Source organism: Chlamydotis macqueenii, chromosome 21 (genome assembly GCF_036417535.1).
Source record: "Chlamydotis macqueenii isolate bChlMac1 chromosome 21, bChlMac1.mat, whole genome shotgun sequence".
Lineage (NCBI taxonomy): Eukaryota > Metazoa > Chordata > Aves > Otidiformes > Otididae > Chlamydotis > Chlamydotis macqueenii.
The window spans coordinates 5,365,681-5,377,823 of NC_141576.1; the positions used below are offsets into that span (position 1 = coordinate 5,365,681).

General features: G+C 41.5%; 1 protein-coding gene across 7 annotated transcripts in view; it reads left to right on the forward strand.

Moving 5' to 3' along the window:
* The window catches only part of KIF1B (kinesin family member 1B), a 93,131-nt gene extending 81,279 nt beyond the window's left edge, over positions 1–11,852 (forward strand). For all 7 annotated transcript variants that reach the window (XM_086764246.1, XM_086764250.1, XM_086764248.1 and 4 more), the window contains 9 exons: positions 354–415; positions 1,112–1,257; positions 2,032–2,271; positions 2,683–2,754; positions 3,881–4,002; positions 4,784–4,933; positions 5,410–5,602; positions 6,214–6,332; positions 7,125–11,852. In XM_086764246.1, coding sequence (XP_086620372.1) covers positions 354–415; positions 1,112–1,257; positions 2,032–2,271; positions 2,683–2,754; positions 3,881–4,002; positions 4,784–4,933; positions 5,410–5,602; positions 6,214–6,332; positions 7,125–7,167 — 1,147 coding nt within the window. In that variant the 3' untranslated portion in view covers positions 7,168–11,852. The remainder of the gene's footprint in view (positions 1–353; positions 416–1,111; positions 1,258–2,031; positions 2,272–2,682; positions 2,755–3,880; positions 4,003–4,783; positions 4,934–5,409; positions 5,603–6,213; positions 6,333–7,124) is intronic.
* Positions 11,853–12,143: the final 291 nt, after the last annotated feature.

A 12,143-nucleotide genomic window follows, 5' to 3' on the forward strand; every position in this document is an offset into this window, starting at 1 on the left:
GAAAGTCTGGTGGCTTCTCTCTTTACTGACCCCTTTTCCAACCTTCTGACTGAACAGTTGGGAACAGAGATTCATTTTTCAAGCTTGCACATGGATGACCCTGATCCTGACCTGGAACTTACTGCAGCAGTTACTCTCTGAGTCTCATGGAGGGTGGAGGGGGACCACAGGGGAAATGCCATTTTTAAAGATCTTGCAATCTGTCCTGGCTATTTTGTGCCAGGATTAGAATTCAGATGTAGTTCTAGGTACCAACTATACTTAAACTTCTAATTTGAGGACCACTTAACTAAAGCTAATGTGTTTTTTTTATGAAGATAATACATTTTTTTCCTGTTCTGTCTTGTGAACAGCAATCGAGTAACTGGGATCTATGAACTAAGTTTATGCAAAATGTCAGACACAGGAAGTCCAGGTAAGCAGTGACTGGGTATTCAAGCGATAAAGATGCTGTAAACTGAAATACTGCAGAAAACTTCAGAGGCGGAACAGAGTAAACACTTCTGTCCTGATGGGAAGCCATTCCTGTGTTTCATAGGAGCAATGGAACATTGGTGTTTCATAAAAAAAAATTATGCAGGCTTTTACTTTCAACTTGGATCTGTGTTTGTCGTTGGTGAACCAAGGATTCACTGAAACCATTGCATTTTCTGACATGGGTATATCAGGAGACTGAGCCTGTACCTGGGTCATAGACTTAGGAGGCACAATACGTGGCTCTTAAGTAACACAGCTGAGACTCGGTTTTGCAGTTTTCTGTTGGTCTTTTGAAGATATTGCCGATATCTGATGCAAACTTCGTATCTTGAAAGGAGTGTAGTTCACATAGTATCAGTATATTTTTCCTCTGAGACCTAGCAGTTGAAATTCTTGTGTTGAATTAGAGTGAACAGGACCTTGCATTATATCATGGCAAATAGAAAATATCTGAAGTAAGAAAGCTGGACTAAATCTCTGGGATGTGTGATCGCTGTTAATGAAATCATTGCCTTGTGTATTTCCAGCCAAACAGAAGTGTTGCTTCTTTGCAGATTGCTAATTGGTAGGTGTTTCTTAGTGGCATCCCTCTAGCTCTGTTTTTAACATCTTACATTGTTTTTCTACGTCTCAGGAATGCAGAGGAGGAGGAGGAAAGTCCTGGATACATCTGTGGCGTATGTGCGAGGAGAAGAGAACTTGGCAGGTTGGAGGCCCAGGGGTGACAGCCTCATTGTAGAGCATCAGTGGGAACTGGAGAAACTGGAGCTGCTGCATGAGGTGAGTAAAGAGATAGGGGAATGTCCTGTGAGGACAGGCTGAGAGAGTTTGTGCTGTTCAGCCTGTAAAGGAGAAGGCTCTGGGGAGACCTTATAGTGGCCTTCCAATACCCAGAGGGGGCTTAGAAGAAAGACTGGGAGAAACTCTTCAGCAGGGCCTGTTGTGATAGGACATGGGGTAATGATTTTAAAACAGGAGGAGGTAGATTCAGACTGGATATAAGGAAAAAATTTTTTACAATGAGGGCGATGGCACACTGGCCCAGGGTGCCCAGAGAGGTGGTCGATGCCCCATCCCTGGAAACGTTCAAGACCAGGCTGGACGGGGCTCTGAGCAACCTGGTCTGGTTGGAGATGTCCCTGCTGCTTGCAGGGGGGTTGGACTGGATGGCCTTTACTGCTCCCTTCCAACTCAAACCATTCTGTGATTCTATGAAAAAGCACAATTGTACTTCTGAATTTGCCTTTAGTCCACCCACTGTGAGACCTTTTGTACTGAATGGGTTCCCAAACAAGAGTTTGTTATCAAAGTCAAGATTTAAGTAAATTCTCCAACAGAGAAGATAGAAAGTTGTGGCTGGCTGCTGAGCAGAATCTTCAGCTCAGAATCTCAGTGTATTCAACAAAAGCAAATTCAAATTCTATTGCCATTGTAAACTCCGCTCCCCAGGGAAAATGCTTGCTGGTATGAATCTTAAAAGAATACATAGGAATTCAGTGCCTGTAAAATAGACAACATCCTGGAGCAGATGATAGTGATTTCTTTTCTTCCTAGGTGGAAAAGACGCGACATTTCCTTCTGCTTCGTGAAAAGCTTGGTGACAGCATCCCCAAGTCCTTGAGTGACTCATTGTCTCCCAGCCTGAGCAGTGGAACCCTCAGTACCTCCACCAGCATTTCCTCACAAATTTCAACTACAACATTTGAGAGTGCTGTGACGCCCAGCGAGAGCAGCGGCTATGACTCGGCAGATATAGAGAGCCTGGTGGATCGGGAGAAAGAGCTGGCCACCAAGGTATTACAGGAGAAAAGCATCGTGGGTCTAAATTGGGGTGCCAGAGATGATTAAAGATTAATGATGAGCTGCTCAGATAGCATGGTGAATAGCCGGTATTGTGGGAGTTCCGTTTTAACATGCTCTATAGTGAAATAATGCGTCCTCACCAGCCAGTGCTTGTGGCTAGGTTTGTGCTATGGCTGTACCTCATTCCTCTTCATTAGCAGTTCTGTAAATGAAACTTTCTAATTTTATCAAGGGAAGTCTATTATTCCCCTCTTCTGGGATTTTTCACAGCAGTTTAGAATTTTGTTCTTTCATGAGCTGCCAAGTATGTCTTGGCAAATTGCCTCTCGCATTCAAATTTGTCTGAAAGTCTAAATGTAAAATTCTTCTCTGTGTGTCGTTTGTTTTTCCTCCCCACCTTAGTGTCTGCAGCTTCTTACTCACACGTTCAATCGGGAGTTTAACCAAGTGTACAACAGCATCAGTGATTGTAAGGTAAATATATAATGCAATACAATACCCTATATTTGTAGTACAGTGGCAATATATTTGTAGTTTGTGATATATGTTGGTACCATGAGAAGACAAAACACTTCAGACTAATTATTTTTATTTTCATTCTGTTGGAACCATTTGGCTACCTGGCATCAGGTTCCAAAGACTATCACAGAAAGTAGAAATGGTGTGAGCTTGGACTATAGCATGGCATCTAGTTTATTGGCAAACAGGAAGTCCTCTTATTATCCTTCCCAACTGTGTGCTGTAAAACTCATGGGGTGGGGAGGAGAACTGAAAAAAAAGTAAAACTCATGGGTTGAAATAAAGACAATTTAATAGGACAGCAAAGGAAGAAATAGTAATAAAAAAAAAGAATATACAAAACGAATGCTGAACAGCACAATTGCTAACCACTCGCTGACCAATGCCCAGCCTGTCCTTGAGCAGCGCTTGCAGCCTCCCAACCAACTCCTCCCAGTTTATATACTGAACTTGATGTCATATGGTATGGAACACCACTTTGGCCAGTTTGCGTCAGCGGTCCTAGCTGTTCTCCCTCCCAACTTCTTCTCCCTTCAACTTCCTTGCTGGCTGAGCCCAGGAAGCTGAAAAGTCTTTGAGTTAACATAAGCACTGCTTAGCAACGACTGAAACATCAGTGTGTTATCAACATTGTTCTCATACTGAATCCAAAACACAGCACTATACCAGCTACTAGGAAGAAAATTAACTCTATCCCAGCTGAAACCAGGACACCTACGTACACTTTCCCTATGTAAAAGGCTCAATTGGCTGCTCTTTCTGATTGTAGGCACAGGGGACACCAAGTTGCAAACAGGATAGTCTGATATTCTCTTGCAGAAGTCAGAGTGTGAATAATCAGAAGTGTAGGACATTAATAACAAGCTATGTTTATAGAAGAGCAGTTGTACTTTCACTTCCCGATGGGTTTATGATGCTCGTGTGCAAAAATATGACTCCCGAGTAGAGAAATGGCTGATAGAAATACCTTTCTATAATCTGAGCCTTCCATGTGCTGAATGCCATGTTCTAGCCAGGACTGAACACTGGCTACAAAAACCTCACCTCCTCTCTAATATTTGGCCTGTGCTTGTCCTTGTAGTTGTCGGATATTTCTCCAATTGGGCGGGACCCATCGGTGTCGAGTTTCAGCAGTGCTACCCTCACACCTTCATCCACCTGCCCTTCTCTGGTGGATTCAAGATGCAATTCAATTGATCAGAAGTAAGTACAGGGTATTAACAGAAAAACATCACTTCTTAGTGCTTCGCAAACCTGTCTTTGCTATGTTTTCTGATTTCCCCTGCCCCACCTCTTTCTTCCTTTTCCCTGCTTTCAGATATTTCTCTGCAGCCCCCTTGCCTTATCTTCTCCCATCACTCTGCACAATTATTTTTCCTTGTTTTGTTCTTTTGAAGTGTTTTTTTTTTCTTTGTGCAGAAAGAACAAGTCAGATGCTTGTCATTCCATACAAGCGGATTCTTGCATCTTAATTATTTAGAGTCCAAAATTTTTTTTTCCAGAGGTCTGTTGAAAACACCTACTAACAACAGCCCAGAATAAACCAGTTTTGCCAGTAATCTCTGTATATCTTTCTCAGCTGTATGTATAGAAGATGCTTTTGATGAAATTGGGAATAACTACCTAGTGAAAGGCACATAGTTTGTACCTTCTCAGTTTAACATCCCTGAGACGAGTGCTGATGAAGTAGCACATTTTACATCAAGCCATAGTAAGACGTCTCTGTTGTGGCTGTATTTGGCAAGATGAACAAGGGAGAAGCAGCGGGGAAACAACTTACTAGCAGTTATTACAAGTTTCCTTCCACAGATTTCAAGGGAAGTGCTGTTTGATATTGTACAAAAAGATCCCACTGTCATACAAAAAATCTGGAATGGAGGATGAAACTTGTAAGACAGGCTAAGCTGTAGGGGCACTTTAAATTCCATTGTCACATTCAGTTGGTTTGTTGTGATTTACTTTTCTTTCTTCGCTTTATTTATAGGACACCAGAAGCAAATTCTCGTGCCTCTAGTCCCTGTCATGAGGTGGAACAGTTCCAGATAATTCCTGCAGTAGAAACTTCCTATCTTGCCAGAGCTGGAAAGAATGAATTCCTAAACCTCGTTCCTGATATTGAGGAAATCAGGCCAGGGTAGGTTTTCTATTTTAGTGTGATCATGGCTTCCTGAGAGCTGTCAGAAGGGCTCTCCGAGATTTGTGGTTTCTTTGCCCCATTTGAGGTGGTAACAGAACTGCAGAGTTATGATCGAAGCAGGATTGATGAGAGTTGTGCTGATATTTGATCTCTGCAGCACTCATTCCCTGCATCTACTTAATGAACAGGATTTCCAGTGATTTAAATATGATGTCTGTTATCATCAAAACCGTGAAATAGTGGTCTTTGTGGGTCCTTCTTTCTGTCAGACTTTTTCCTAGTTCTTGAAGCCAAAATTCAGCTTGCTATACAATAACTTTTTCATAATACTGTTGTAGACAAAACATATTAAGGACTAAGTGTCTCTTACAGTGTTTTGCAATCAATAGGGATAGTCAGTAGGTGCCTTATTTAGGGGAAAATGTATTCCTGTTTATCTGTGGGTTTGTTTTGGTTTGTTTTTTTTTTCCCAGCTCTGTGGTCTCAAAGAAAGGATACCTCCACTTCAAGGAGCCACTCTCCAGCTCCTGGGCCAAGCACTTCGTGGTGGTTCGCCGTCCCTACGTTTTTATTTACAACAGTGACAAAGATCCTGTAGAAAGAGGAATCATAAACTTGTCCACAGCTCAGGTGGAATACAGTGAGGATCAGCAGGCAATGGTGAAGGTCAGTCTGAGAGCTGTTGTCTATCTGCCCATAGAGCAGGAACATTACAGGTAGTAGGGCATCTATACCATCCTGCGTGTCGTCTCTGATCCGAGAATAATGCATCTACATTTTGGAGACATGTCTGGCATCTGATGATTCTGCCCACAAAATTCCCAGTTTGTTCAGGGTTTCTTATGTTTTGAACACAGTTCTGTTCTGTGACTGAAAGTGACTGCTGTTACACATCGTGTTTGCTTTTATGAGCATGTGTTGGTACCGTGACCCTGTGTGTTTGGGTTTTGTAGTTGGTTTGTTTGACATTTTGGGGTCCTGTGTTTTGTTTGTTTAAAAAACCACACACACAAACATCCTTCAAGGAATCAATTTAACTTTACTGGTCCATCTCAGCTGCTCTTAAAGTCCACCCTCATCAGTTAAAACTGTGTTTTGTAGATGTTTGATTTGACTGACTAATAGTATACTGGAAATAACCAGTGAAACGTAATGGAAGAGCTTAGGTCTTGTGGGTCTTAGGAATGTGACATAGCAAACTCTTCCTCACAGAGGAAGCGTGCATCAACTTCTGTGCTTGTAAATGTCAGTATTTTAAATTGTCCTTAATATTCCAGACACCCAACACATTTGGTGTATGCACGAAGCATCGCGGGGTCCTGCTGCAGGCCATCAATGATAAAGACATGAACGACTGGTTATACGCCTTCAATCCACTCCTTGCTGGCACAATACGGTAAGAGGCAGTTCCTGGGCAGGCAGTGCTGCAAAGCATAGAGATAGTGAAATAGTCGGAAGCAAGTAGGTACATAGTTTGTCACAGAATTTAATCTTGTTCTGAAGAATTTGACAAGATGGGTGAACTGAAGGAGGGAGGAGGGTGCGCAACAACAACAACAAAAAATCAAACGAGCCCTGTATTTCAGGAAACGCAGAGCTGATGCATTGGCTTGTGACGTTCTTAACAGATGCGTTCAGTTTCAACCTGTGTGGTATGCTTCATGCAATGCTACATTTGGAGGCCACAAAATGGTTTCCTTTTATTGCTGTTTCACAGATTTGTAAAGCTTCTTACTGCCTCGGTGCAGGCGGGTCTGGAGTGCCTTTTCATTCTCTTGATTGTGAGCTAAAGCAGAAGTTATAATTTCCTTCCCTTTTTTTGAGCTTCTCTAGAAGCCTTCCCTTTAACACAGGCCGCAGATATCCCCCCTTGCTGGAGAGATCTTACTGTGCTACAGTAGCTCTTCCTTTCAGTAAAATTAAATAATTGAAAACTAAGCTATTACTGTGCAGCATGAAATAATGTCCTCACAGTGCAGTCCTTAAAAGATCCCATCTTCCTTTAGAGGAGCACAGGAGTGATAAGTCATTCTCATTACAGCCCTTAGTATATTTTAGTTTCTAAACATATGAAGTGAACTAGAACTATATGAAAGGATTTAAATAAAAGGTGGACAAACTGTGGGGAGGGGGAGAAAAATAAACTTCTAGATTTCAACAAATATGTTTTCGCTTTTTTCTTGCGCAGGTCAAAACTGGCTCGAAGACGCACGGGCCAGCTGAAGTACTGAGTCCATGTAATGTTCTCATCTGTTCTCCCTAATTCACCTTCTGATAGCTAAAGTGTTACCTCTCATTTTCTCTTTGTGATTCTTGACAGTTTCTCTTGTATGTAATCTTGTGGCTTAACATCCCCTACCTTCCCAACTCCTTCAGCACATTTTCTAGGTATCCTAACCCTACCTTCTTTCTTTTCACTTGTACTAGTAGCATGTGGCCAAACAAAAAGAGAAAGGAGAAAAAAAAAAAAAAAAAAAGGAAAAAAAAAAAAGTAATTATGCACGACTCCAGAAAGAAAAAAAAAAGTTATTTATTTTTTCTTATAACAATTGTTTTCCCATTCCAACTGACCTTTTGGTGTCTGTCCCACTGTCCATCGTTGTCTGTCTAGACTGCTGCAGGTTTTTCATTCAGTTTGTGACTTGGCAGTAGTCATCGGTTCCCTCAGGGCAAAGTTCTAATGCCAGGGAAAGATAAGTTATTCTGTGTAGACATTACCCAGCCAGGAACCGCAATAGCTCCTCAGGCTTTCTGGATCCAGCCTCTAATTTAAACTCTGTTGAAAGCTGATGTTGGACAAATCTATCTGGGCAGACTGGATTTTGGACTTGGTGCAAGTTTTTCAGTTTCCAGGGTCCCAACAGGCTAAGGCATGAGCTGGAAAAAGACAGGGAACAATCCAAGAGGGACTGGTGAGAATAATCTGCCTTTAAACTCTTGGTGTGGGGTTGCAGGTAACAGCGCTTGGCTTTAACTCTTTCCCAAAATATTAACATTCACTCCTCTGCCTCTGAACTGAGCTGAGGAGACAGAACTTGTGCTGATGTGAGGAATAACAAACCACATCGCTGAAATATTAGATATAATCTCTACAGTTTTAGCTGCTCGGCCTCATATTTGATAGATGGAGAGCATCAAGCAGAGATGAACAGTGTGGTTGTTTCCTAGAGCGTTCTCAGGAGGTCACCGCAGGAGGGCAGCATCTCCTCTTTCTGCTTTTAATCCTGACTTCTGAGTTCCTCTACCAACAGTTCTCACCTCTCTTGGAAGAGATTCACGGTTGGCATTGGTATGTTAGGCTGGACTGCTCTACGGCATCATTCTGAAAGGCCTGCTTTATGCGTGCATCCCTTAGCTGTGATACTCAGATACATCCCATCTGTTCCTGGGGAAAGCATCTTCGGTCTACAAAATACTTTCTAGACCCAGCACTTGCATTATTCTCCAGGAAACAGCCGGACACTTTCACTTCCTTTTGGAATAACCATTGGAATGTCTCCTAATTTCCCTGCTACAGTTTTCATCAACTAAAACCCCCTAGTTAGTTTGAACTTCAGAGTTAATCCTTCCTGGAGGATGGATCAAGTGGACTCTGGTCCTGGTCAGTGGGGTGTAAAAACTGGCTTCTTGGAGACGAGCTGGGAGGTGTTAGTTCTTTACCTACACCGTAAATTCTCCTTGTGGCCAAAGTTTTGGTCCTTGCCCCAAGAAAGGAAAGCAGAATGAATTTCCTTTCTGAGAAGTGAACTCATCTTTCTGAGTCAGGTTGAGGGGGTTGTGGGGGCCCTTGTTTGTTTTCTCTTACAATGTTTCAGGCTGCTGTGCTATAATTTCTTGACTTACCTTGGGCACTGATGGGGCTAACTGTGATCCTGGGGAACATACAGGAATTTCATCTGGAGGTTCCAGCCTCTCAAGGGAGAGGTTGAAAGGGTTTTGCACCACTATTACAGTAGGCACATCTAGGCACACTCCAGCTCAAGGAGGTCGTTTTAATTCAGCTCGCTCATCAGCAGGGCATGCCATGCATTGGAAATTCTGTGGCCAAAAGCGTACGTTGGGACTGGCATCAGTTGAGCCATTTTTTAGCTTTATGGGGTTTTCATTCTTCAGTAAAGTGCAATGCATAAAGAGACCTAAAAGCATGGTTGGCAGAGGAGCAGGGAGATGGAGTCTGACACTTGCCAGGACACATCTTTATATATCTCAAGCTAAATCGTGTGCTCACACTACCCACAGATTTATTTCAGAACTGGAAGCCAGAGTGAGAGAGCATCCTGGGGACCCAGGAGCATAATAGGGATGTTTTTGTTTTGTTTTGTTTTTCCCTTCTGGTTTTGTCTTGTTTAATTGTGTGTGACTCTTTGTACAGAGAAGATATTCCTTTGTTATGCAATGGATGATAATGCACTTCCAGTGTGTGGATAAGTGAGACTGCTAGCGCTGCCAGAGGGCTCCCCAAGCTGGAGCTAAGCCGATCTCAAGAATTAAGTTAATTTTAAGCATTAAGTTGTTGCTGCCATCACCACTGTTTATAATGAAAGTGGAAACAGTTTGAGGAGGGGTAGCGATTTAGGTGGTGGTATTTTGTGACACACTGAGAGCATTTTAATTTTTATCTTTTTCTTTTTTTTTTTTTTTTTTTTTTAACTAGGAGAAAACTAGTTTGCTAAGTCTTTGCTTTGGAGAAGCCAGGAAATGAACTAAGGGAATATAGGCATTGCATAGAAACATGATTAAGGGATCTTCCTTCAAAAGCAGGAAGAGACAGATGCTTATTTTATACAGAGCTGGAAATGTTACAGCTGCGTTGCGTAAATGTTACTCCTCTATCTAAAGACTCAAAGCAGCTTCTGATGACTTGATGTCTACATGGGTAACAGATCGTCAGAAGAGCAAAATTCTATTTTTAAGCATCAGTATGTCTTAAAGCTGCATAATCTGTGACAAAGTAGATTCTTGTTTTCTGGAGTTCAAATGGGCATTACTATTTTCAGGTCTGACATAAAGGCATACAGTTACAGTTTTTCACCAGTTAGTGAAGCCTACTTTGAAACATGTTTCCCTATTTAAAACTAGACTGAAATAAATTCAAATTTTCTTTAAAAGGATTACAAATGAAAAATAAAAGTGGATTTCCATTTGCTTTAAAGCTTTTTTTTGATCTAGCCCAACATGTTAGAAACTTATTCTTAGAAACAGAGGAAGAAGAAAAAAAATGTAGTAAGCTGCCTTCTCTTGACATTAAAAACCCACCTTTGGTTACCTGCTGCGTGTGCGTGAAGTCCTGGAGTCAGACAGCTCTTGGGACTCAGCCGCTGGAGACGAGGCGTCACGCTGTGGGCCTGCCAGCCCAGGGAGCGTAAGCACTAGTGGTAAACTTGACAGGCGTTCCTTGAGAGAGTGAGTGTGAAACTGCGCTGCAGTCTGGGGTTTTTGTGGTCCTCACTAAAAGGAAGGAGAAAATTATCTTTTGTGTCCATTGAAAACCATGTCGTTGGTGTTGGACCTTCCTGGAGATTTTGAAAAACGAAACCTCCTACACTATACTTTAGAAATGCACTTTAAGTACCTTTTTAAAGAAGATTCCTATATTCTGGGATGCAGAAGGGAAGGGAATATTCCAAACCACTGAGAAAGGGGGTTTTTTGGTCAGTGTCTAATAGTCCTTATTACTGATGAGCAAGGTATTTCAAAGCAAAGACTTTACTTTTTGCTGCTTGTTATCTAATTTACAGGGATTTAATTTTATGTAATGTATTGTATATTTATACATCTGTAATTAACTGCACATTAGCTAAGAAAGAGGATTAGCTTTGGTGTAACGCCCATTGGTACTATACAATCAACTAATACTGCCTATGCATATGATCTTTCCGGTACTCTTGCACAGCCTTAGTTTGTGTTAGTTTATTCTGTGGTGGTTTTTTTTTTTTTTTTGAAGATGCAGCCGTTAACCTGCTGCTGAAAGGAAGGATACTAATGCTGCTCTGGAACGGTTTGCTGAATGTACTTTAAAAAGGGTCTCTAACGCGTGCGTTGCATCTCTCCATTGTGGTTAATAACCTCAATATGTGGTCTGAACTGTACTGTACGTAGCAGGAATGTATTAATTTTGTGCTTCCTTGTTTAAAAACATCCGCTGTTCAAGAACAGGATTGACTTTTTTTGTTCAGAAGGCCATTTATGCGTTCGAAGTATTTGAAATCAAAACTCGTCCAACACTAACCAGATGGCTGTGTCCAATGTCATTTGGAACAGTTTTTAAATTCACAAGATAAGCTGTGTATTCAGAAATCTGAGGGTATGGAGGTCATAAGTCTTCAGTTCTTCATGTTGCCAAGGTAACGGCCTGATCCTGGGCAGTACTGAACGACCTCTTGCTCGCCCTGAAACCAGGGACTGGAAGCAGAGGGAGAATGATCAGGACTTCCCGGGTCTGTTCTTAATATTCCACTCTGCTTGTTCATACTCCACGTGCAGTTGATTAAGGTTCTTGCATTTGGACATCATTTCAGTGCAACAGCACGTCTGTACATTTTTTAAAAGTGCAGTCCCCGTTTCCCCGTCCAGTCTCAGTACACAAGGTGTACAAGGTATATGCTGTATAAGTGGCCTTTTGAACAAATCTCTTTGCAAACTGATTTCATCCCAGCGAAGGAGTGTATCAGCAACACTGTACATTAATTTCAGGTTTTCATTTTCTTATTTTATTTTGTAAATATATCTGATATTTGAGCTTGAGTATACAAAATGTAAATATAGTTCATGTATTTGTACTAATTCTGATCCATTTGCTGTATAGCCTTAGGTGTGCAATGCAGATATCTAACTGTGTATGGTAACCTTGCACCACTGAATTGTTAGTGAACGAGGTGAAACAATAAAGGTACAACCAGTGCATTAGCAGATACAACGTGTGCTGCTTTTATTATGATTTAATTACTAGTATCTTACATTGAAAACCTGTCCTGAACAAGCTTATGCTTCTGTGAAAAGAAATTTCTTGGCTGTTCTTGAGAAAGATGAGAGGCCCTTCTTATGATTATTCTTATTATATTGTGCAGCATTTCTAAGTAGTTTTGGGATTCTTTAAAAAGATTATTTTCCTGGTCATAGTGAAATTTAAATTAAAAAAAAAAAAAAAGCACGTGAAATCAAAGCACCAAAACTTAACGGGAAAGTACAAGGCAGCAGCTCTGCAGAC